The 27,158-nt window shown below is 42.9% G+C and overlaps 1 protein-coding gene across 1 annotated transcript; it reads right to left on the bottom strand.

The window, feature by feature from the left end:
• Positions 1 to 5,051: 5,051 nt before the first annotated feature.
• Positions 5,052 to 27,158, bottom strand: LOC118637434 (putative dimethylaniline monooxygenase [N-oxide-forming] 6). Its single transcript, XM_036272881.1, has 8 exons — positions 26,998 to 27,158; positions 21,177 to 21,365; positions 19,656 to 19,818; positions 18,357 to 18,499; positions 13,187 to 13,386; positions 10,818 to 11,173; positions 8,875 to 8,947; positions 5,052 to 5,844 (listed from the first exon to the last, which is right to left on the bottom strand). Exons 1-8 carry the CDS (start codon positions 27,127 to 27,129, stop codon positions 5,502 to 5,504), a joined length of 1,599 nt encoding a protein of 532 aa, XP_036128774.1. The 5' UTR covers positions 27,130 to 27,158; the 3' UTR covers positions 5,052 to 5,501.

The raw sequence follows: 27,158 nt of genomic DNA on the forward strand, positions 1-27,158 counted from the left end.
TTTTAAGAGTTGGAGGAGGCAGTGAGAACTGGGAGGAGCTTCTCGCTCCAGCAGCCTGCCAGCTAATCTCCAAGGGCTTTGTTAGTTGTGCAATCAAGCAAGGAGCCTACATTCTGAAGTTCAGGGCAGAGTGGAATGTCTTTGCGGTAACATCATATGTACACTTACGCGCATATCATACAGAGCTTAAAAACCATTGTTGTAATGGGTGTGGTCAATGTTCACTTGCAAATTAGCAAATCTAGATACTTGAAAAGAAGTTGAAATTACCCTAAATCCCATCATACAGAGATACATGCAACCGCTGATAACAATTTGGTATATCTTTCCAGATATTTATGTACATACACGTATGCACACAGAAACAAAATTGAAATCACACTCTAAGTATAATTTCCAACTTGATTTTTCACTTTCTAGTATCTCAGTACTATGCTGGCATGTTTATAACCCCATAATTGATGATTGGTAAATTATTGTGCTGCTCCATAATTGATGATTGGGAAAGTCACTGTGTGCCCTCTAGCTGAACCTGTTTCGTCAAAATAACCTCAGTAAATTGGAATACTCCCTGAACCGAGAAATTGTTGGGAGCCAGCTACGTGTCTGACAAAGTCCACAGAGCCTGGAGGTCTTGAGTCAGACACTTGACCTCCCCCATCATCTCAAGGACTCAGGCTTGCCTTGTGTTTGTGCAGCTCGGGGCGAAGTGTGACCCAGTGTACCTTGAAATGCCTGGGTGCTGCTGGGTGAGCCTGGGTGTGCCTGTTATCCATAAGACAAACTAATTCTGTACAGCTTTGCTGTGGCCCTGGGCATTGTATCAAGAAGATCCTATTTGCTGTAAGGAATAAAAGGCAGTAATAAAGCATATCGGGGCTGGCTCCGAAGACTCTGTCACAGGGGTGTTTGGAATCAGATGCTGGCGGGCTAATAAACAGCTCTTATTTGGACTTCAATTCTCCAGTGGTCTTTCTTTGGCTCTGTGGCACCACAACATTGGAGGCCCCAGGGCTGGTCTCCGAGAATCGGGATCAGTCACCGGCCGGCTTTGCTCTCTATTTGGCTTTAATTTGGCTCTGGTGGCCTCTCGGTTCTCTCGCGCCACAACAGTACCTTTATATCCATAGCAGCATTTTTAATGGCTGTGTGAATTTCCTTTAGTTGATGGATGAGTTATCCATCTAACAAATATTCATTTCTGCGTTTTAGGCGCTATTTCTGGCATATCACTGTGCCTGGATGAATAAACAGACAGTTCCTGGACCTCACAGGAATGATATACTTTCTCTGGCCCGGCTTTCTTAGCTCTGACAACTGCTGGATCCCGGCGCACTGTGCCTATCTCCCCCGAGATTGTCCACCCTGACCGCCCACATCTCCTCTTGATCTGCCTGCTTATGGGGGCCCTGGCTTGGATGGACCTCGTGGTCCTAAGATTTCCTGTCCATTTCCCTCTTTTTGGATTGATATGTAACTGGATAATTTACCTTGGTTTACAATCTCTTGTTAGCACTACCGTTAATTAAGAGAACTAAATCGACTGATCTACAACAAAAGAAGCAAGAATATAAAATGGGAAAAGGCAGTCTCTTCAATCAATGGTTTTGGAATAACTGCACAGCTACATGCAAAACGAACTGGACCACTTTCTTACACCATATGAAAAAATAAACCCACCTCAAAGCAGACTAAAGGTAAATGTAACACCAGAATCCATAAAATTCCTAGAAGGAAATATAGGTATTAAACTCTTAGACATCGGTGTTAGAAATATATTTTTGGACATGTCTCCCCAGGCAAGGGCAACAAAAGCAAAAATAAACCAGTAGGATTACATCGAACTTAAAAGCAGTGATAGTGAATGAAACCATCAACAAAACAAAAAGGCAACCCACTGAATTAGAAAAAAAAGTATTTGCAAATGATATATCTGATAAGGGGTTAATATGAAAAATATATAAAGAACTCATACAATTCAATATTTAAAAAAACCAAAAAATTTGATTAAAAAAATGGGCAGAAGACCTGAATAGACATTGTTCTGATGAAGACATGCAGGCGTCCAACAGACACATGAGTAGACATCACTGGACATCAGGAAATGCAAAGCCAAGCCACAGTGAGCTGTCTATCACCTCGCACCTGTCTGTCACATTGGCTCTTATCAAAACAGAAAAAAGTAACAAGCGTTAGCAAGGGTGTCTAGAAAATGGAATCCATATATTGTAGGTGAGGTTGCCAACTGGTGCAGCCACTATAGAAAACAGTAGAGAGGTTCCTCACAAAACTAAAAATAGAACTACCATATGACCCAACAATTTCACTTCTGGGTGTCTATCTGAAGAAAATGAAAACACTAATTGAAAAAGATATATGCATTTCTACATTTACTGCAGCATTATTTACAATAGCCAAGACATGGAAGCAACTAAGTGTCCATTAACAGATGAATATATAAAGATGTGACACACACACACATACACACGCATGCACTTTCTCTGGATTATTATTCAGCAATAAAAAAGCAATTTCATTACTCAGCAATGACATCTTGCTATTTTTGATATGGATGGAGCCAGAGTGTGCTATGCTAGGTAAAATAACTCAGAGAAAGACAAATACCATATGATTTCACTTATATGGGGAATCTAAAAAAAAAAGACAAAACAAATGAACAAACCAAACAAAACAGACACAGTTCCATAGATGCAGAGAACAAACTGGTGGTTGCCAGAGGGGAGGGGTGAGAGGGGGAAAAAAGTGAAGGGGAATAAGAGGTACAGACTTTCAGTTATAAAAGAAATAAGTCACAGGATGTAGTATACAGAACAAAGAACATAGTCAATAATATTGTAATAACTTTGCATGGTGACAGATAGTTACGAGACTTACTGTGTTGATCATATCATAAGGTATATAAATGTTGAATAACTATGTTGTACACCTTAAATTGATCTAATATCGTATGCCAACTGTACTTTCTTAAAAATTAAAAGAAAAAGTTTCTTTTGTGTCTGATAACTTGAAACAGAGCAGTTTCTTAACTTTGAACCTTTCTACCAATCTCATTTGAAAATCAGTGATTATCATTGATAATGAACTGGTGAAAAGGCTTTATATATTCTACTTGTTGATGAGTTTGCCAGCTATAGTTCTTACACTAGATTCAGTCCCAAACATCCCCACACACCTACATTCTATACACATTCACATGTACCCAAACAGATGATCCAGCTAAGTACCCCGCCACGAGAATGAAGTGCCTTTCGACTTAGCGATGCCCTACCCCCTTGTCAGTCCTCAGTGTTCTTTTGTCCTCATATCATTTTGCATAATTGGTCAAGACGAGAGGAAGGGACCTACTTATGTCTGTCTGTTACACAGGACCATGTGCACACGTTTTAAGTACATTCCATCAGATTTAGTTGGCGGACAATTAATATTGTCCATTTGCTTGACTAAGATACCAACAAGTCGAATTTGCCAAAGAAATTTCTAGTTGGCTATAATATTGCAGGTCAGAAGGTTCAACACTGTACCTACCTACACTTCTGCCAGAGTCTTGGTTGGGGAAAATACCTCTCTAGGATTGGATTTGGGCCACGAAGGAGGTTCTCATACCCTGAAACATGTTCCTGAAACATAGACACCCCCACTCAAAATAATATCCTTTTTTCTTGTTTCCCCCAAATGTCACTATAAGTTCCTAGACCATTATTTTTTCTATCATATGACTATCCAGTTGTCCCAGTACCATTTGTTGAAAAGACTGTTCCATCTGCATTGAATTGTCTTACATAAAGGAACACATTGCTGCAAAGATGCATACTGCCACAGCTTTCCCGAGAAGAAACATAACCCAAGTAACCTTATATCTATTTTTTTTTTTTTTTTTAATCCTCACCCGAGGACATTTTCCCATTTTTTGTACAGATAGAGTGGGAGGGAGAGAGAGGAAGGGAGAGAGAGAGAGAGAAACATCGACGCGAAGGGACACATCGAGTGGCTGCCACCCGCACGACCAACCAGGGCCGGGGACAAACTGCAACCGAGGTACATGCCCTTAGCGGGAACCGAACCCGGGTCTCTCAGGACCGCAGGCCGACGCTCTAACCGCTGAGCCAAACCGGCCAGGGCATAACCTTATATCTATTAAAGAACTTGAAATCATAGTTTAAGATTCTCCCCACAAAGAACTTTAGGTCAAGATGGCTTCACTGGTAAATGCTACCAAATATTTAATGAAACTATAATGCCAATATACACAACTCTTCCACATAAGTAAAGAGGACGGAATACTCTCCAACTCATTCTATTAGGCCATCATTACACTGATACCAAAACCAGACAAAAAATATTATCAAAAATAAAATACAAATCAATTTCCCTTATAAACACTGATGCACAAATTCATGGCAAATGCTAACTACTATAATCCTACAATATATAAACTGAATAGTTAATATGTCATGACCAAGTAAGGTATACTCCAGGAATGCAAGGTTGGATTAATCGTGCATGGAATTCACCATATTTATAAACTAAAAATTAAAAATTACATGATCATCTTAATGATGCAGAAAAAAGCATCAGACAAAAGCCAACATCTATTCTTGATGTCAGCAAAATAGGAATTAAAGGAAACTTTCTCAACCTGAAGGTCATTTATGAAAAAATGTACAACTAATATTGTACTTAATGATAGAAGACTGATGCATTATTCCTGAAATCAGGAACAAGCAAGTATGTCTGATTTCACCACTTCTATTCAACATTATACTGAAGTTTCTATCCTGTGCAATAAGGCAAGAAAAAGAAATAGAAGACACTCAATTGGAGTGGGAGGGAAAAAAACACTATCTTTATTTTCAGACAACATGATTGTCTATGTAGAAAGTATTGTGTAATCTACATAAAAATTCATAGAACAAGTAATTGCATTTCTGTATTTTAGTAATAAACAGTAGGAAATTGAAAAAAATTAAACTACTATTTATAACATCCCAAATATAAAATACTTAGGATAAATCTGACATAGGATGGGTAAGACTTATACACTAAACACTCTAAAGCCCTGCTGAGAGAAATTAAAGAGGATATAAGTGAATGGAAAGATACAATGTGTCATAGATGGAAGACTCAACACGGTTGTGATGTCAATTCTCCCAATGACAAAACACCCTTTAAAAAGTCTATTAATCTTTGTTCAACCTGCAAAGCTGTGCTCACTCCCATTCACTCTCCCATCTTCTTTATCTCAAGCATCTCTAAACTTGTCCATTCCACATGTGGAAAGCCTTATGGAGTATAGATTTTCATGAGATAGGAGATGCTAAATATTTTTCATTTTATTTGGACTTGGAGTTAAATGGGCCAGAATTAATTTCTACATCTGCAGGAATGGAAAGAGCGGCCAAGAGATTTTATATGTATGTATATATGGGCATATCTGTAACTAAACGTCTGGGACAAATTCTGATACCCAGAGTACCTTCTCGTTAATAAAGTGCAAGCAAAACAGGCAGAAGAAGCAGTGGGAATAAAAGCATTTTAAGCAAGTTGTAAATAGGTTGGGGTCTGTAAGCTTCACTGACAGCTCTTGTCCTGATTGGCTTCATTGTCCGGTCCCATTGGGTCAAGATGGCCTTTCTGGCCCCATGCCACTTCCCTGGTCCCATAAGTCGAAACTGATATGGGCTACAAGGCCCAAAGTACACCTGCAGGGCCAGCTTGGGGTCAGTTAGGAAGAGCCACGGAATGTTAGGCTTGGTCCCCATGAAGGAGCCCAGCTCGTCCATGTAGGAGATGTAATCTGTCTGCAAAGTCTGGCTCCGGCCAAACCTGAGGAAAAGAAAGAACAGACAGGAATGAGTTGTACATAGAAGCATCAATCAAGTTCTTATTCTCTAGCTCAGAAAAGTAACATTTCAGCCAGCATCTCCAATAATACCCCACCCGTCTCTCTTGACACAACATTCAATTTATCATTTGTTCTTTGGCTGTAAATGAGCTTTTATTTTTCTCTCCTTCCTAATCTCTAACTTTGATGTCATTTTGGGCTTTAGCCTCTGGCCATATGGCCTGAAGTGAACTGACCCTAAGGTCTTAATTTGACTGATTAACTTAGTTTTCTCTTTAATATATGATTATTCTTTTTAAAAATTTATTTATTTATTTTTTTATCCTCACTCAAGGACTATTTTTTTTTTTTGCATTTATCTTCAGATAGAGTGGGAGGGAGAGTGGGGAAAAGAGAGAGAGACATGGATGTGAGAGAGACACATCGACTGGTTGCCACCCACGCAACCCAAACCAGGGCCGGGGACAAACTGCAACTGAGGTACGTGCCCTTAGCAGGAACTAAACCCATGTCTCTTTGGTCTGTGGGCCGACACTCTAATCACTGAGCCAAACTGGCCAGCGCTAAAAAATTATTTTTAACTATAGTTGACATACAACCTAATACTCTCTAGGTCCATCCATGTTGTATCTTATTTATTTATTTATTTATTTATTTATTTATTTATTTATTTATTTATTTATTTATTTATTTATTTATTTATTTATTTATTGGCTGAGTAGTAGTCATTGTATAAATGTGCCACATCTTCTTTATCCATTCATGTATCAATGGACACTTCCGACGGTTCTGTCTTGGCTATGCTGCAATGAACACAGGGGTGCTATCTCTCCTGATGTTATTGTTTTCTTTCTCTTCAGAAAGAAGTGGAATCCAAGAGTGGAATCGCTGGGTGGTACTGTAGTTCCATTGTTAATTTTTCGAGGAATCTCTATTGATTTCTGTAGTGGCCTCGCTAATTTATAATCCCACCAACAGTACACAGGGTTTCCTTTTCTCCGCGTTGTTGCCCACACCTGTTATTTGCTGTCTTTTTGTTCCTAGCCATTCTGACAGGTGTAAGGTGGTACCTCACTGTGATTCTGATTTGCATTTCCCTGACGATTAGTGATGTTGAGCACCTTTCATGGGTCTGTTGGCTATCTGTATGTCTTTGGAGAAATGTCCATTCAGGTCCTCTGCCCATTATTTGTTTGTTTTTGATTGAATTGTATGAGTTCTTGATATATTTTGGATATTAACCCCTTATCAAATATATCATGTGCAAATATCTTCTCTCTTTCAGTAGGTGGCACCTTTATCTTATTGATGGTTTCTTTCATCGTGCAAAAGCTATATTTTAAAATTAAATGAATTGGCGTAACATTGGTTAATAACATATAAATTTCAGGTGCGCAACTTTATAATACAACATCTGTATACTCTATTGTGTGCTCACCATCCAAAATGTAGTCGCCTTACCATCCAAAATGTAGTCTCCTTCTGCTCCCTTGTATTTAACCCCGTTTACCTTTTTCATCCTCCCACCAACCGCCTTCCTCCCTGGTAACCAACATTCTGTTGTCTGTATCTATGAGGGTTTTTTTGTTTGTTGCAAAAGTTTTTTACTTTGATGTAGTCCCATTTGTTTATTTTTCCTTTTGTTGCCTTTACCTGAGGAGTCATATTAAAAACAAAATATTGCAAAGACTGGTGTCAAAGTATTTACTGCCCTTATTTTCTTCTAGGAGTTTTATGGTTTTAGGTCTTATATTTAAGTCTTTAATCCATTTTGAGTTTATTTTTGTAGATAGTGGAAGAAAATGGTCTAGTTTCAGGTTTCCTTGCATGTATCTTTTTTGCCAACATCATTTATTAAAGAGACTGTCTGTTTTCCTCACTGTATATTCTTTCCTCCTTTGTTGTAGATTAATTGACCATGTATACATGGGTTTATTTCTGGGCCCTGTATTCTGTTCCATTAATCTATGTCTCTATTTTCTGTGTCAGTACCATACTGATTTGATTACTGTAGATTTGTAGTATAATTTGAAATCACAAAGCATAATAACTCCAACTTTGTTCTTATTTCTCAAGATTTCTTTGGTTATTAAGGGTCTTTTGTGGTTCCATATACATTTTAAGATTATTTGTTTCAGTTCTGTGAAAAACACCATAAGTATTTTGATTGGGATGTAATAAATCGGTAGATTGTTTTGGGTAATATGGACATTTTCATGGTATCAATTCTTCTAATTTATGAGCACTGTGTATCATTCCATTTATTTGTGCCTTCTTCAGTTCTTTCATCAATGTTGTAGCTTTCTGACTACAGGTCTTTAACTTCCTTGGTTAAATTTATTCCTAGGTATTTTATTCTTTTTTTCCCCCCTCACCCGAGGACATTTTTGTATTTATCTGGTATTTTATTCTTTTTGATGCAACTGTACATGAGCTTGTCTTCTTAATTTCTCTTTCTGATAGTTTGTTATTTGCCTATCGAAATGCAACAGGTTTCTGAATATTAATTTTATTTACATCCTGCAACTTCACTGAATTCACTTATTCAAATAGCTCTTTTGTGTGTATGAAATCTTTAGGGCTTTCTATACAGAATATTATATTATCTACAAATAGTGACAATTTTCCCTTTCCTTTCCAATTCGGATATCTTTTATTTCTTTCTCTTGTCTGATTGCTGTGGCGAGGACAGACATGTGGCTGATGAGAAAGGAGCTCTTGGGGAAAGTGTGACAGTCATTTCTCAACCTCAGCACTACGGACATTTGGAACTGAACACTTCTTTGCTCAGTTGGACTATCCTGTGCACTGTAGGATGTTTAGCAGCATCCTCTCTTTCTACTCATTAGATACCACGTAACTTGTCTTTTTCACTTGTGATGACCAAAAGTATCTCCAGACTTTGCCAAATGTCTCCTGTTCGAGAACCTAGTGACTAATATTTGCCCATCTAATACTCTTTGATTATAGCTAGTGCTCTGTTCGTTTCATTAGCAAGTGCAGTCTCTTACCACTTGAGTTTCTTCCCCATTTTCTTATCAATATCATCCATCATTTCCTTTGAAGTTGGCAGGGTACATGAGTCTAGAGAAGAAATGAGGAGAGAAATATTGAAAGAGATGAAGAAATCAGAAATGTGTAAGGACACATGATGAATTTTACTTAGTCTTTATAGACTCTATCCCTATAAGATTTTGTATCAAGAGGGACTGTCTGTGGTATCTCTGGTTGAACAAAAATGCACAGAAACAAAGATCTGGGAAGCCAGTGCTCCAGCTTTGGGAATGGCAAAGCTGGTCTGTAATGAGAGAGTGTAGCTTTAAATCACCTCATCTCCTATCCCTGTGACATGACGGAGGGCCCAATCCCCAATATACTAGCAATACTTCATGCACATAATAGCTGAACAGCTTCTTCCAGTTTCTTGTCTGCCTTTTATGAAGGATGCTCTCAAGAAATAACCTGGTGCAATAGTTCACTCTGAAGGCACAGAAAATGGGACAGTGGACTGAAGCATGGTTTTCTCAGAATCAACCTGCAGCCCAGGAGGGTACTGTAAGGTTTATAAGTATCTAACCATTATGCTGTACACCCCAAACTAATATAGTATTGTATGTGAACTGTAATTGAAAAATACTTCTTTGAAAAAGAGGGCAGCAACATTTTTTTTTAGTGTTCTGTGAATTTCACTGCATCAGCAGAGGTTTTCTCTGGTTCGCCTTGGTAACAGTGGGAAGAAGTTACTGTGACTTTCACAGGGTACGGGGTCCATCCCAGTCCTTGTGACCAGCGGTGCCCTGTGGTCAGGTGTTTGCTGCGCTTCTCCTAGAATTTTGATCTTTTCGTTTGATGTCGTATCCTGAGTGCCAAGTCAGAGCCTGGCACATAGTTGGTGCTCAGTTAACATCTGCTGAATGAATAAATGATACCCTTTGTTTCATGTAAACATTTTGGGGTTTATAAACTGTATCCCCTCTTCCCACAGTGCCTTTCAAGAGAAAAGACAATAGGGGTATTTTGTAGGGGAGCACCCTTACAAAACCTTACATGACAGGGTTTTTAACTGAAATGCTCCTTCATGGTACACTTGAAAGAAAAGCTTATTTATCAGCAATGTTTTTAGAAAACATATACACACACTCTATGATTGTAACATTTCCTTTGATACCTGTAGTCTAATTTTTTTATGGACAGTATGCTGGGTAAGGCATACCGATATTGGCCAATATTCTTGAACCCTTGAATAAAAGGACCCTTAATAACAGTGATGATAAATATAATTGGAGTAAATTAAATCAACATATTTGAAACATTGCCTTTCTCCATGCAATTCTTGCGTTCTTGATTTTCTCACATACATTGACTTGTAGACCCTGGAGACCACGGGGCCAAGAGTGGGGGGAGGGGGGCAGATTGTCCACAGAGTAGCAGGAGTGACCCGACATTGTTACTCTGACACCTGCAGACAGGGCCGAGGCCTCCAGCATGTCCCTGACATGGCCTTTCCAACCCTTGCCATGTCAGCAACCCACTGCTATCCTTCTCTTGCGTAAAACCTTTCAAAGTCCTTCCAGTCCTCCCACTAGAAGCCTGAGGTCTTCAGCACAGCCTCTAAGGCCCTCCACACCCTGGCTCTTCCCTCCATTTCCTGCCGCTCCCCGCCTCTGCTTTGTACCCCTCACACCAAGGTGTCTGGGTCCTCACACACCCCTTCCTCAGACTGGTCCCTCTTCATGGAATGACGTGATGCCCAGCGCCCCTCAACTGAATGCTCTAGAATGTTCCCTGCTGTGGCGTTCCCCTCACTCTACTTGAAGCTCTCTGAGGTCAAGGAGCATGTCTGTCTTGTTTCCTTTGTATCTCTAGCACCTAGCATAGTGCTTGGTATCTAGGAGGTGCTCAGTAAATGTTTGCAGACGGAATGAATGAAAGACAGGGTGGCCGACCTACTTACTTGCAAACACTTTAGCAGCCCAGCGGGCTTGCTGGTCAACGGTGGGGATGGCAGCCCCAAGGGACTGGACAAGGCCAATCACAGCCAAGGTCGGTTTCTCCATCACGGGGGGGAAGATGCCTTTAAACAAGGTGACCTCATTGTTTCTGCTCTTGATGATGGAGTCATCAAGGAAGGGGTAGGCATAAGCATAGCCTGTTGCAAAGATGACAGCGTCAATGGCCCCGAACACGGTCCCATCCTCAAACACAGCGGAGGTCTCTGTGAACTCCTTCACACCGGGCCTGATGGACAGGGTGCCGCACAGGATGCGTGATGGGAGCTCGTCGTTGAACACGGGCTCTTTCCGCAGGGTGCTGTGCAGACACAAGAGAGGAGGCCGTTGCTGTAAAGGGCCTCGTTTCCCAGAGATGTCTGCCACAGCCCGGCGCCAAAACCAGAGGTGAGGGGGACCTCAGCCTGAGGACAGCGGACTCCCCTTGGCGTTCAGTCCTGCCCTATTCCCCGAGCTGCCTCTTTCGGCCCCTGGAGACTTGAAGATTCTCTTGTGCGTGTTTACTGTTTGAGACTCACCAAACGGACTGGAATGAAATGAACTCGTAGACATAATAAAATGGTGAAGAGTGCTGACTGTGGGACCAGATGACCCAAATGTGTCACCTGGCTCCATCCCTATGAGCTGCTGCTGCCCGGCACGGCTCCCTGCAGTAACGTGGGGATGACACAGCCTCTGCCTCGTGGGGCTGCCGTGGGGACGAGGCACACAGTGACCTGTGAGGCACTCAGGAGAGCGCCGGGCACCGGAGCGCGTCGGCATTACAGGGGCGAACTGTGCCCAGGTCCCACCGCGTGCGAGGACGTCAGGGGCGCTGTGGCGGAGGTGTGATCACGCCTTTCCGCAGCCGGGGTCCCAGGAGAAAGTGTGACCACTCGGATACTCTACCTCTGTGGCCAAGATTCTAGGCTTTTTGTGTTTTTGTTGTTAAGTCTCCCTCAGGGATTTGGGAATTCCCTCTGTCTCCACCCTGGGGAACTTTATAAATCTTAGGCTGTGTCTCTGTACTTCCACGCTGTTCGCCGCGTCTAGAACTCCGCATCTCCTTTCTCCTTGTAACGAGACAAAGCAGGTCACAGTGACACCTGTTTGTCTCCTCCCTGCTCCACCTCTGCCCCCGAGGCAGGAGCCAGAGTGTGCCTGAAACTCAGGCCGCTGGGAACCCTTTCTGGGGGGGAGCTGGGTTCTTGGGCGTGGATTTCCAAAACACTGTTGTAATCGTCTGGAGGACAAAGCCAAAATGCAATTTGCAGTTACTCTTGCAAGACAAAAAAATCATAACAAGCTCTGGCTTTGGAACTTCTATTACATTGAACATAATTTTAAATGCATGAAATCACTTTTTTTTTTTTTCTTTAGCAGCCTGCCGGTGAGGTAGGATAAGCGCTGCGGAGTGAGGGTCTGGCGCTCACGGCCATTCCGACGTCCAGTTCCTTTTGTTTTCCCCTTAACCCATTTCTCTAAACACAGTGAAACGCTTTTTGCGAGCGTGGGCCAAAGATGAAGTTTCTCTGTGAATCCTTTCTGTTCTTACCCACCCAAGTCTCTTTTTCTGTCGGCACAGTGGTTCTTGCGCCTAGAAGGCCTTTCTCACTAGAAGGTGTGGGGCTCTGTCCCCACAGAGAAGCACGTACATGGATCTCGTTCATTGGATGGACTTCATCAGTGTATCTGACTTCATCCAGTGCCTAACGTGTCCCATGCCTCCTGATCGTCCTGCAAAAATGCCAACCCTCTCGTGGTGGAGGAGGTGTGCACTTTTGCTTTCAGACTTCCTACTTGCTGAGACATGTTGTTGATTGTTCCTTGGAAGCATATTAGAACATTGGAGACTATTAAGAACCGATATTTTGTGAAGCTTTCTAGCTTACAGAGTAAGTCTCACATCTTTAATTTTACTGAATACCACGACAGTCTTGAAGAGTGGGTATTATTATTATTTTTATTTCTATGCCCATTCACCGATAAGCATGGACAAAGTATTCCCCCAAATCCCACCTCGTATGAGTTGGCTCAGCCCTCACTCTGTCTAGGCTGGAGCTGCCACAGTGGAACCCTGCACGGCAGGGTGGGCCAGCCGCCTGCTCCATCCCCATTTCGGACTCTTCCATACACCGTTCCCCACCGGACTCATTTCAGGGAGAGCTTTACCCCACGCCTGGTCTCTGAGGATACCGTGTCTGTCTCCTGTGCAGTCCCCCATTTCCTCCCACCAGCCTCAGTGAGACAACTAAAATAAGACCTAGAGAGAAAGAATTCTGCTTCAACTAGTGCCCCACCGTTCTGAGTGGTCAATATGTATTATTTGTAGTACCCATTTAAAGGCATCAGGCCGTAATTCTCATGTTTAAACCTCGCGTTCATCTTCTTGACGTACAACCAGTCCGAGAGGAAGGAAGGAAGGGCGTTCTGGAGGAAGCATGCAAACCGGGTAACATACACCATGTCCCAAGGACAGCCGTCATCCCAAACCCGGCTCATGACCCAGGAGCCGCTCCTGGTGCTGATCACGACCTGGAAGAAATAAGCAGACACAACACAATTCTGTGGATATCTCCTTGCGGTTATTTCCTTCACTGTCCACGCAGGAGGGTGTCTAAAGAGTGGGTTCATGACTGAAACCAGCTGGAGGCAGACCTACTCCCTCCCTCCACCCCAGAGGGCTAGTGCATAATTGTTGCAAGAATGAGAACCGGGCGTCTTGGAACAAGAGGGCTCTGTATTCATCTACGACAGGTTTCATCTTCATACACTCATAGACTAAGATGGTAGGTCTGGCAGAAACCAGCCAAGCCGGTGAACTTCAGTGGTGGTAGTAGCTGGGTTGCGTGGGGAAAATCTAGCTAAATCTGTAGCTGAAATGAGGCTAAGGAGATGCCAAAGATTTAACTCTGTTCGCTGTCCCTGGTTTCCTTTGCCATTTCTCTCTACACACCTACCCAGCATCTTGCTGGGCAGCCCACACCATGGCAGCTGCCTCAGCCCCGAGTCAAGTCTGGATGTTTGTCTATTGTACCACTTTTGTGATAACCCAAGGGAAGCCGACTTAAAAAAAAAAAAAGAACCTTAGCTTTCATTTATATCCATTTAAGAATTTATTTCTCAGATCACAATGGCATGAAACTAGAAATCAATTGCAACAAGAACATGCAAAGACATTTGAACACATGGAGGCTAAATAGCATGTTATTAAATAATGAATGGGTTACCAAGGAGATCAAGGAAGAAATTAAAAACTTCCTGGAAACCAGTGAAAATGAACACACAATAACACAAAATCTATGGGATGCAGCAAAAGCAGTTCTGAGAGGGAAGTTCATAGCATTACAGGCCTACTTCAAGAAACAAGAAAAATTTCTAATTGACTATCTAACCTCACAACTTAAAGAATTAGAAAGCAAACAAAAAGAAAACTCCAGAGCAAGTAGAAGAAAGGAAATAGTAAAGATCAGAGCAGAAATAAATGAATAGAGACCAAAAAAACAATTCAAAGGATCACTGAAACAAAGAGCTGGTTTTTCTAAAAGATAAACAAGATTGATGGACCCTTAACTAGACTCACCAAGAAACAAAGAGAGAGAACCCAAATACACAAAATCAGAAATTAAAGAGGAGAAGTAACAACTGACACCACAGAAATACAAAAGATTGTTAACAACTACTATGAACAATTATATGGCAACAAATTTGACAATCTAAGCGAAATAGACAAATTTCTAGAAACACATAGTCTCCCAAAACTGGACCAGGAAGAGATAGAAAACTTGAACAGCCCTGGCCAGTTTGGATCAGCAGTTATAGCGTCAGCCTACGTCAGAGAGACCGGGGTTCAGTTCCCACTAAGGGCGCGTACCTTGGTTGCAGTGTGTCCCCGGCCCAGGTTGGTCATGCGGGTGGCAGCCACTTGATGTGTCCTTTTCACGTCAATGTTTCTCTCTCTCTCTTCCTCCCACTCTATCTGAACAAAAAATAAAAAAACGTCCTGGGGTGAGGATAAAAAAAAGAAAACTTGAGCAGACCAAAAACAACTAAGGAAATTGAAGAGGTAATCAAGACTCTCCCAGCAAACAAAGGCCCAGCCCAGGCCCACATGGCTTCACAGGGGAGTTTTATCGAACATTCGAAAGAGAACTAACACCAATTCTCCTCAAACTATTTCAAAAAATTCAAGAAGAAGGAAGACTTCCAAACTCGTTCTATGAGGCCAGCATAATTCTAATTCCAAAACCAGAAAAAGACACTATAAAGAAAGAAAGCTACAGGCCAATATCCCTGATGAACATAGACGCCAAAATCCTGAACAAAATACTAGCATATCGGATCCAGCAATACATCAAAAAAATTATTCACCATGACCAAGTGGGATTTATCCCAGGGATGCAAGGCTGGTACAATATTTGCAAATCAATAAATGTGATACACCACATAAACAAAATGAAGAATAAAAACCACATGATCATATCAATAGATGCTGAAAAAAAATTCGACAAAATTCAGCATCCATTTCTGATAAAAACGCTCAGCAATGTGGGAATAGAGGGATCATATCTTGACATAATAAAGGCCATATATGAAAGACCTACAGCCAACATCATACTCAATGGGCAGAAATTAAAGCATTTCCCTTAAGAACAGGAACAAAACAGGGACGTCCACTTTCGCCACTCTTATTTACCATAGTACTGGAAGTCTTAGCCACAGCAATCAGACATGAAGTAAAAATAAAAGGGATCCAAATTGGAAAGGAGGAAGTGAAACTGTCATTATTTGCAGAAGACATGATATTATACATAGAAAATCCTAAAGACTCCATAAAAAATCTAGACTTTATAAATAAATTTGGCAAAGTAGCAGGATACAAAATTAACGTCAAGAAATCAATGACATTCATATACACCAATGATGAACTCACTGAAAGAGAAACTGAAAAAACAATCCCATTTACCATCATGGCAAAAAAATTAAGATACCTAGGAATAAACTTAACCAAAGAAGTAAAGGACCTATTTGCAGAAAACTACAGGACATTGAAAAAAAGAAATAGAGGAAGATATGAAAAAGTTGAAGCACATACACTGTTCATGGATTGGAAGAATTAATATCATTAAACTGTCCATACTACCCAAAGCAATCTATGGGTTCAATGCAATCCCCATCAAAATACCAACGACATATTTCACAGAACTAGAACAAATACTTCAAAAGTTCATATGGAACCAAAAAAGTCCCCGAATAGGCACAGTAATTTTGAAAAAGAAGGACAAAGTATGTGGGATCACAATACTGGATATCAGGTTATACTACAAAGCGACTGTAATCAAAACAGCCTGGTACTGGCACAAGAACAGGCATATAGACCAGTGGAACAGAACTGAGAACCCAGAAATGGACCTAAGGCAATATGCTCAATTAATATTTGACAATGGTGGCAAGAGCATACAGTGGAGTAAAGACAGCCTCCTTAATAAATGGTGTTGGGAAAATTGGACAGCTACATGCAAAAAAAATGAAATTAGATCATCAACGTACACCATACACAAAAATAAACTCAAAATGGATAAAAGACTTAAATGTGACCCGTGAATCCATCAAAATTCTAGAAGAAAATGTAGGCAACAAAATTTCGGACATCATACGCAGCAGAATTTTCACTGATACATCACCTAAGGCAACAGAAACAAAGGAAAAAAATGAACACATGGGACTATATCAAACTAAAAAGCTTCTGCTCAGCAAAAGAAACAATCATCAAAATGGAAAGGCAACCCACTGTATGGGAGAGCATAATTGCCAATGATATATCAGATAAGGGGTTAATTTCCAATATATATAGAGTGCTCATACAACTCAACAAAAGGAAGACAAAGAACCCAATTAAAAAATGGGCAGAGGAGCTGAATAGACACCTCTCCAAACAGGACATACAAATGGCTAAGAGACATATGACAAAATGCTCAATATCACTAATCATCAGAGAGATGCAAATTAAAACAACAATGAGGTATCACCCCACACCTGTCAGAATGGCCACCATCAACAAATCATCAAACAACAAGTGTTGGCGAGGGTGTGAAGAAAAGGGGACTCTAGTACACTGCTGGTGGGAATGCAGACTGGTGCAGCCACTATGGAAAACAATATGATGTTTTCTCAAAAAATTAAAAATTGAACTTCCATTTGACCCAGTGATCCCGCTTCTAGGAATATACCCCAAGAAGCCTGAAACACCAATCAGGAAGAATATATGTACCCCCATGTTCATAGCAGCACTGTTTACAATAGCTAAGATCTGGAAACAGCCCAAGTGTCCATCAGTAGACGAATGGATAAAAAAACAGTGGTACATGTACACAATGGAGTACTATGCAGCTGTAAGAAAGAAGATCTCTTATCCTTTGAGATGACATGGAGGGACCTGGAAAGTATTATCCTAAGTGAAATAAACCAAGCAGAAAAAGACAAATACCACATGATCTCACTTATTTGTGGAATATAATGAACATAACAGTCTGAGGAATAGGGTAGACCCAGAGACATGGAATTAGGGTTCAGACTGACAACCCTTGGAATAGGGGTTGGTGGGGGGAGGGAGGAGATAAACCACAGAACTTATATGCTTGTACCCGTAACCAATGGACATGGACAACAAAACCCGGGATGGGGTGGGGGTGGGGGGTCGGGAGGAGGGTGTCAATGGGGTAAAAAGAAGAAACATCTGTAACAAAAATAAAATTTTTAAAAAGTTAAAAAAAGAGAATTTATTTACTGAGCACCTATTTCCTTTAAAATATGTGGTTTCTTCAGAGGCTGCTGGTCCTATAATGTAGCCTGGAGTCCTCTGGGAAGCCGTCCTCGACTCCATCCAGGCTAAGTTAGGTTCTCTTTTTATGGTACTGCCGCTGTCACAGCTGAAAACCCTGTCATCTCATTAGGACCGCTTGCAAAGGTGTCCGTGCCTGTCATCCCACCTCTACCCACTGCCTGCTCCTTGAAGTCAGGAAGTAGCCTGACTTATTTCTGACACAGAAAAAGTTCCTGAATTTGCTGAGCCATGGCTATTGACTGCATAGACAATAGTAAGAACTAAATGCTGGGTACCTTCCAGACTTGCAGAGTAAGCAAGTATCTTTTCCATGGTACGTGACAAGAAATACTGTCAAAGAAAGGCAGAGCTACCAGTTTGCTTGGAGGTGATCAGAACATAAAAGGAACACAAAAATGCACGCTTACATAATACGTACATGCACACACTTACCTGTGGTTCTCACTCCCCTGTGGTTCCAGCAGAACGCACTTCCTCACGCGCATGGGCCACATAACCACGCTTCACAGGGAGATGTCTGCAGCCCTCCCTGGTTTAATGGGCACATGCCATCGGGGCCCTGCGTGGCGAGGCGTGGCGAGACCTGGCCAGACGGTCCCCAGCTGGTGCAGAGCACGGCCGCGCTCCAGGTGTGCCTCCCCAGACCTTTGAGATGATTTACCTGTGCAGCCAGACGGCTGAGCTCGACAGCAATGTCACATCCCGAGTTCCCCAGGCCAATCACGAGGACCCTCTTCCCCGCGAAGGCTTCTGGGCCCTTATAGTCCCGGCTGTGGAGGGAGCGCCCTTGAAACCGCTCTAGGCCTGAGTGGAACACGGGGAGTGGTTTGAGTTGATTTTCAGAAGAAATGATCAAGACTCACATATTTTGATATTTCTATTTTTAAACCTCCCATTAGCAATCTTAGTTATAAAAAAAAAAATTTCCCTAGTTGAAATGGGTTTATCCTTGTGGTGGTTTTTGATAAGAAACCCTCAAATAATTACTTTTAGTGCCTTTAAAAAACCCTTACGATATGGGAACTTCTATTTTGATAATAATAATGGCTGATATTTATTGAGTACTTACTGTAGGCTAGACCCTCTGCTAAAGGCTTTATATCGTTTAACCATTTAATCTTGATAACATCTCTAAATGATAGGTACTGGTATTCTCTCTATTTTAAAAGACAAGGAAATTGAGACAAGTAAGTGACTTAGTGAGGTCACGTGGTAGGACCAGTGGAATAAGGAGTTGAGCCCAGGTGTTCTAAGCCTACACTATTTATCGTAAGCCTACAGAAAATACACTGTCCCTTAACATTAATGGTTTGGACCTTCTATTCTCCCTGAATCTCTACCCTTTTAATTATCTTGGCCTATGACTATCATGCCTTGAAGATGGAACTCTAATATTTTCCAGTAGTCATGTGTTTTGTTGGAAGGAAGGAAGGCAGGCTGGCTACTTGTATACTGTATTTATTTGACATTTGCTACTTTTGTATACTAATGGAGTGTGCCACCACACACACCCACACACACACACACACACTGAGATTTCTAAAGTTAATTTGCAAAATGTGGACATATATGAATTTTGGAAAACCCAGGTTTCCACTATAAATAACAAATATGTTTATGTTATAAATAAGAAAACGTGACTTTCTTTAAACAATTTGGCAGTTGGACTCTGGTGAATGTACCTTCGCTCAGAGACCCCAGGTGCAGTCAGGACTTTGGTTCAAGTTGTGTTGAAGGTAAGACCTGCATCTTCATCTCATCTCTGACTTACAGGTCCTGAATCTTCCAGGTCCAGGAGGCCAATTATTACGGTGTTTCACATACCATCAAACTCAAAAATGTTGTTTTGAAATCTTTGCAATCTTAAGAATAATCATTATGTACAATCTATGGAAAGACCTGCGTCAGCCTTGATGGTTGTGGTTAAGTCCCAAGGTTATTATGTATTTCCCAGACTTACCAGGAAAAGAATCATTTGGCAGGTTGGGGTACACATGATGTCCTGAACAAACCATCACAGCGTCAAAAATAGTCAGTTCCTGCTTCCCATTCTTTTCTGAAACAACTTCCCATTGGCCAGTGAGCAAGAAGTTGGGACATTTCTTGACACTAGAAACCAGGGTCTTAAAGAAAATCGGAAAGAAATTTCTTCTATGGGTAAGTCTGTATTTATTTAACATTTTAGCAGTGTTTCTGTGGAGGAAATAATTGTGATGAGCTCTCTCCTGGTCCTTGAGAGATGTATGGGAAGACATTAAAGTAGGAGTCACAGTGAATCTCCAGATCGCAGAAGGAAAATTATTTCCTGGGGTATTGTGACCCTTTTGACACGTGGCTAGTGAGTCTGGGGTGTGTAAAACACTGAGTGTTCTGGCAAAAGATGGCATGTCATTTGCGTTCTGCCCTCCTCCAGTGACACTCATGACTTCTTCCTCTCTGATCTTGTCTCCCTTCTATTCCATATGTATGAGAATGTTTTGGGGTTCAAGCCTTAGTCTCTCCTTTGCTCAGGATAGACGCTCTCCTTTGGAAAAATTAGTCACTTTCTTAGTGTCACTATGATGTAAGTGTATGTAAAAATCAAATGAAATGATATTAAATATAATCACAATCCTGTTCATTATAATTAATTAAATCATTGATTTGAACTCATCACAATTATTAATTTAATTATTATAATAATCATATGTGGGATAATATGTAATATAATTTTATTCTTTTATTATTTGTCTTTAAAAAAAAGTATTGTTGAAAGTATTACAGATGTCCCACCTTTTATCCCCGATTAACCTGTTTATTATTTATCACATAGTTAATAACCATAATGGGGACAATACACAATGTAATTGTATTTATTATTTATTGTTTTAATACAACAGAGTTACACATGTAATCCTGGCTCCCACTTGCTGATGATCTCCCTGGGTCGGGGTGCCCCGTATTTAACAGTAATGAAGGAAGGTGAAGGGTTCTGAGCTAACCTAAAGCCCTACTGCTATTTGGGACGGTGCCTCTGCGCCGTGATTCCTAAGGCCCCGATCCGAGGAGCTCAGTGGCTGCAAGGTGACGGCAAAGACCGTATTTATCATTCATCTAAGTTGCTACTCTCTTCATAGTGGAAGACTTTCTGGCAAAGCGGTGCTCTCTTGAACCACACGGACCGCCACGAAGTGTGCACATGAACTAGAGAATTGGAGATCGCTGCTCGGCTAGGAGCGCGTGAGGGTGGAAAGCACCCCGTGACGGTGGGGCCACCGCCTGCGTCTTCCGTGGCACTGAAAGCTCCCAGAGACGGGGAGACACGCTCGGGGCCCAGATAAGCCCATGCGTGGACACTTACAATGTGCACCGACAGCTCACCTCCGATGGGGGCGCTGTCCAGCCGTTCGGCTCTGATGTCTCCAGCGGAGGCCTGTGCCCTAGCTTTTTCTTTAACCCCCACACACATGGATGTCAACAGCATAAGTTGATATACCCATACCTTAAACTGTATATATCTGAAAAGATTGTTCTTTTGAGCGAACGTCCTTATGTATTCCTGGAGCTGGCTGTGGTGCATGAAGTTGGGGGAGTCCTCGGGGTGTGGGAAGTCCGGGAAGCACATCATCTCCTTGGAGGAGTTGGTGAATACAGACCGGTAGATGCTGGCTCTGCCTTCTTCTGCGTGGTCCTAGAAGAACAACAGAGCTTGAAGAGGAAACCAAGAATGGTGTGCCCCTCAGTGGATGCTCGGTTCTTGGTTGGCTGAAAGCTTTTTTTTTTGTTAATCCTCACCAGAGGATATTTTTCCATTGATTTTTTAGATAGAATAGAAGGGAGGGAGGGAGAGAGAGAGCGAAACATCGATGGGAGAAAGACACATCGATTGGTTGCCTCCCGCACAACTACGACCAAGGGCCAGGGGCTGAACCTGCAACCCAGGTATGCACCCTTGACCAGGAATCAAACCTGAAAACCTTCCATCCGCAGGCTGATGCTCTAACTACTGAGGCAGACTGACTAGGGCAAAGCTTTTTAATATATAAAAGAAAACAACAACAGCAGCAAAGACCCACGAAGAAAATGAACAGGTCTCTCTAAGATCTGGAAATAAAAGCATAGGTCCTGGCTCAGAGCTGGCTGCTGTCCACCTTAGTCCTAACTGACCCTGTATTAGCTCTGTGTTTTCAGTCCCTATGGAGTTTTCTTTCTTTTTTCTTCTTTTTCCTTTATCGATTTTAGAGAGAGAGGAATGGAGAGGAGAGAGAGATAGAAACATTGATGAGAGAGAACATTAATTGGCTACCTCCTGCACGCCCCCCACTGGGGATTGGGCCCACCACCTGGGCATGTGCTGTGACCAGGAATTGAGCTGGCGACCTCTTGGTGCGTGGGTCGACGCTCAACCCCTGAGACACCCCAGCTGGGCGTTTTCTTTCTTTTTTTCAATCAGAGCAGTGGTTCTGATCTCATACTCATGAGATCAACTGAAAAACAGAAATACAACTAAATGGTCTGAAGGACGTTGCAGCTTTTAGCCTGTTTGATTGGCTCTATGATGTTCAGCGAGCTTTTCAACAATAGAACCCTCACTGAGGTGGTTCCCCAACTTACGTGAAATCGGAACCACCGCCAGGGCTCCTTAGACCAGATTCCCAGGGCCACCCTCAGAATTTCTGACACAGTTTGTCTGGAGTGGGGCCTGAGAATTTGCAGTTCCAACAATTGCCTGTTGCGGCTGACCCAGGGAGCACACGTGGAGGACCACTGCCCTGTTGGACTTGAACTCGCTTGAAGACTTCCCTAACGCGCCAGTGAGAGGCATGCACTCCGCCCCGGGAAACACACACGAAACCAGAAGCTGCAGGACCTGTGCTCCATCTCGCCACTTTATTTTGAAGCCACTGTGTACTTGCAAAGCGGCTGCTTTTGAGAAGTGATCGAAGGCTGAGTTGAAAATCAACACTTCCTCTCTGTTGCAAGGACAGGGCGGAAGTTCACGGTGTCCTGCCACAGAAGAATCTTTACCAGCTGGCAGCCCGTTTCCCCAAATCCCAAGGGAACGCCCATGATGGGAAAGGATGGAACGTTATGTTGCTGCTGAACTCAAGATGACTGTCTCCCGCCAGCCCAGCTGGGCCCTGGAAGATGGAGCCAAAAAGGACGGGAAAGATTCGGTAGGAGTGTGTCTCTTGGGGGCTGCCTGAGGCCTCAGTGTCTTGCCTGAAGTTGTGGATTAACACGTCCTCTAACTCATGGTTGCTGTATTTCTCAGAATAACTAAGCTCGAAATTTAACGTTTTAAACCTCAGTTGGGTTTCTGCTAAGGTCAGAAAGAAGGTGAGGCTCGTGCCTGGCAGGTTCTCAGGGATGTCTTCCCTGCTCCCCAGAGCTGGTGCCTTTCCCTGATGGTTGAGAGAAGGGGTGAAGGACGTGTTGCAGCTGCCCATCGAAGGCAGGGAGGGCTGAGCCGCAGGCTGGGGGCTGGTTAAAAACATGTTAGATTCTGCTCTTGAATTATTTCCATGTTCATGAGCCTCTACCTTTTGGCCCCTGGACCCCAGCCAATCAGAACATGAGGAGAGAAGACTATGTGTCCTACAGCTCCTTGGATCTTTTCCGTAAGAGGCTGTTCTCCAAACAAAAGAAAATGGATGTATTGTATGACAGATAATTGCTCCAGAGAGCTCGCATTTTTATTATTTTAATATGCCAGGTGGGTTTGAGCCAGTAAGGAGGAAATGAAGCTCAGACTCGGCCTCGGGCTGGGAGAGCCTGTCCTAGATCTAGAGGCACAAGCACCGCCTGTCTAGGGTTATCACCACATCTGTCTCATCTCTGCCTCGGGAACGTAAGCAACTGGAGGGCAAAGTCAGAAGCAAATTCCAGAACGCTATGCATGCCTTTTGGTGGTCTGCCTTGACCTCCCTTTGTATTTTCCAGCTCTGCTTCTCAGTCTCATTTCTGTTGGTCTAAATATACCCTCGAGGTCCTGCTCAGAAGCTGGCTCCTCCCTCTGCCTTTCTTTGCTCCTTTCCCCACCGGAAGTCATTTCCCGCCGCCACACTCTGTGGGTCTCCACTGCCCTCATCACGTGTGCACTTGTATTGTAGCTATTCTCATGCTTCTGAAACACAGGCTGCGCCCAGCTGGTGTGTGTGGCTCAGTGGTTGAGCATCGAACCTGCACCAAGAGGTCACCAGTTCGATTCCCGGTCAGGGTACATGCTCAGGTTGTGGGCCTGATCCCCGGTGGGGGGCACGCAGGAGGCAGCCAACTGATGTCCACTCTCATCGATGTCTGTATCTCCCTCTCCCTTCTTCTCTCTCTCAAATTAATAAAGAAAATGTATTTTAAAATAAATAAATAAAATACGGGCTGCCTGCTGTCCCACTTCTTTGCAGCTAAACTCCGCACAGTGCCCGATGCATGATGTGCACAAATATGTATTTGTCGAATGAATAAATGAATGAATAAGTAGAACCAAATCCCAGATGGTTCTGTTTTTCCCCTGTTGCAGCCAACATATCCTGACCTTTTGTACACAGCTTGTTGAGCAAGCTCTTGTGACAGCAGATTAAAATTCTGAGGCCAAGAGGCCCTGTTAGAGTATATGACACTTAAACCACGCTCAGACTGAACCTGCTGGTGTGTAAACCCGGTTTGGTTTTCATTATACAGGAAACGCACACAGTGGAAAGTTCAGCATGATCAGGTTTCTCTATTCTAACACTTCTGCCTAACAGGACTTGCAAGATGAAAGCTTATGTAATACATTTGCCAAAACTTCCCTCTTGTGGTGCGTGGAGGGGGGCTAAAGTTTAGATTATTTGTACGTGTTAAAGCACACAGGGCCTTGGATATAATTTTGCGTATACACAGTGAACCCATGGGAAAGGGACATCCTCTCTTGTGGATGACCCCGAGTCTGGCTTCGCATCTTATCGATCTGTCATCTGTTGTTTCCGTGAATAACCTCTCTGATCTGGCGGCAATGGTTCACTTAGACCCCTGGGTATACCATGTTCAGCGCCTTCCCTGTGCCTTTCATGGCATGCTGGTCACCCTACCTAGAAACCTCTCCCACCTGGTACTGTCACCCTGTTGGACACTCTGCGTCTGCGGGGTGCTGCTCACAGACCCCGGTGGGAATGGCACACTCTGCAGTGTGTCACATAGTGGACATCCTTCAAGTCTCTGCCAGGAGCCATCCCTCAGGACGTTTTCAGCAGCCCACCCTCTTCTAAAACTCAACGCACTTGCTCATTAAGTTGACAGTCACCAAGTTGACAGTCTAGTTGCCTTAAGGTTCCATAATCTCTTATTTGAAACTCATGTGTATGTTGGAATGTGGAGATTTGGGGATGGTTTTCCATAACACTCCTCGTGAGATCCGGGGCGGCACCCTATACTAGAATGCAGTAAAGTCCTGGGAAACCCGGAGTGGAGCACAGGAAGGCTGCAAATATCCTGGTGGTTTCAACTCGGTTTCTGACTGTGACTTCAGGACAGGGGTTGCGGTCCCAGGAGCTCTTGCCCGTTTTTGATCGAAGGGTTGATGGCTTCCTTCACCAGATGGAGCAGACGCCACTTATGTAGAGTGATTGTCACCTTTTCAGTCATCCTAGTATCTAGTACTCTACCAAAATAGATGCTCAAGCAGAGATTAATTGTTGCTAAGGAGATAATAGAGAACCATTTCATGATTTATCTCCCCGAGTGAATATAAATAAGGAAAACCGAATTCTTTAAAAAACAAACAAACAAACAAACAAAAAACCCCCAAACCCAACAACCTCTTGATTATTCCCTAGTGAAAAATAAAAATTAATGATCTTATAACTTATGTAATACTTTCAGGATTATAGGACTGCCAATTTTTAAAAGTAAAAGCTTTTGAGATGACGACAAATATGTCCTAAATTAGCACTGATACACTCTATTATAGCAACCTGTTGTTGCAGGTTAGGCTATAACCGAGACCCGGATAGAATATAGTTTACAAGATGAATGATGTGGATAATTCATGTCTTTAAGCCAAACATGTATCATCTACATCCAATAACAATGGTTGGGAGAGGCTAGAAGTTTCCCCAAACTTGGCTTTCGAAATTTAAAAGTTGTGTTCATAATGAATATTTTCTGATTATATTATTTCTACAACAATGAGCCTGAATGGCAGAGATAATCCACTTTTTCCTTTGGATTTGGAGCTCCTCACAGAATATTCAATAACCACATGCCCAACATACACAGCCATTTAAAAAAGGTTTTGCTGTTTGCCCAATAGACATGAGAATTGGAAGCACATTAAAGGGAACTTAATTTCCAACGTCTGCATCTGACCAATGAGCACTTGAGGTCCAGAAAGAAAAATGACTTGCCTAAAGTCTATCTGCCCAGGAAACGTAAGAGTCGGGGCTAGAACTCAGGACTTCTGACCCCGTCTAGGTTTTTCTGTTTCTTTCCCCTCATGTTCCTAGGATTTAAGACCAATAGGGATAGAATCTTATCAGTTACACAGGAAGGCAGTGGTGTGGGTTTTTTGCTAATTACTGACATTAGCACTCTCTTTTTTTATCCTCACCTGAGGATATTTTTCCCATTGATTTTTTTTCTTATCCTCACCCGAGGACATTTTTTCATTTCTTTGTTCAGATAGAGTGGGAGGGAGAGAGAGAGCGCGAAACATTGATATGAAAGAGACACATCGAGTGGCTGCCTTCCGCACAACCCAACCAGGGCCGGGGACAAACTGCAACTGAGGTACGTGCCCTTAGCGGAAACCGAACCCGGGTCTCTCCGGACTGCAGGCTGAGGCTCTAACCGCTGAGCCAAACTGGCCAGGTCCCCACTGATTTTTTAAAGAGAGCACAGGAAGGAGGAAGAGAGAGAAAAAATTGATACGAGAGAGACACATCGACTGGTTGACTCCTGCACAGGGCCAGGGAGCGAACCTGCAACCCAGGTGTGTGCCTTTGACCGGAATTGAACCTGCAACCCTTCGTCCTCGGGCCAGTGCCCCAACTGCTGAGGCAAACCGGCCAGGGTGACATTAGCACTCTTTGCGGCCTGGAGATCGGGGCTCCGTCAGGCCAGTCACAATATTTAGCAAGCTGGGGATGTCCTGTTCAAGGGCAGCCCTGACGGCGGGAGTTATTCTGAGTGACCGGACGTCACTTGAGATGGGGGAGAGGAGATGGTACTTTCCGGAGCTGAAACTTTTGGGATCTCCCTCCAAGGCCGAATCAGAACGGGTCAAATTTGATCTTCCGTAGAACCCAGGCCCCTTTCTGTTGGTGCCCTGGTGGTGTGCCACTCACCGAGAACTTCCACAGGCCCCCGACGTCGCTGCTCCTTTCAAAGCAGGTGGGCTCCAGCCCCTCCTCCACACAGCACCGTATGGAGGCCAAGCCACTGACGCCGGCTCCGATCACGGCCACCTTCCTGGCCATGGTCTCCTGGCAGGGCCGTGGTCGGCCAG

The sequence above is a fragment of the Molossus molossus genome, unplaced genomic scaffold, assembly GCF_014108415.1.
Source record: "Molossus molossus isolate mMolMol1 unplaced genomic scaffold, mMolMol1.p scaffold_m16_p_20, whole genome shotgun sequence".
Lineage (NCBI taxonomy): Eukaryota > Metazoa > Chordata > Mammalia > Chiroptera > Molossidae > Molossus > Molossus molossus.

Coding starts and splice junctions, on each gene's coding strand:
- LOC118637434 (XM_036272881.1), bottom strand. CDS start 27,129: ATGGCCAGGAAGGTGGCCGTGATCGGAGCCGGCGTCAGTGGCTTGGCC. Junction 19,819..21,176: donor TCAGATATATACAGTTTAAG/GTATGGGTATAT, acceptor ATTTTCTTTAAG/ACCCTGGTTTCTAGTGTCAA. Junction 8,948..10,817: donor GGCTGCTAAAGTGTTTGCAA/GTAAGTAGGTCG, acceptor TTTCTTCTCTAG/ACTCATGTACCCTGCCAACT.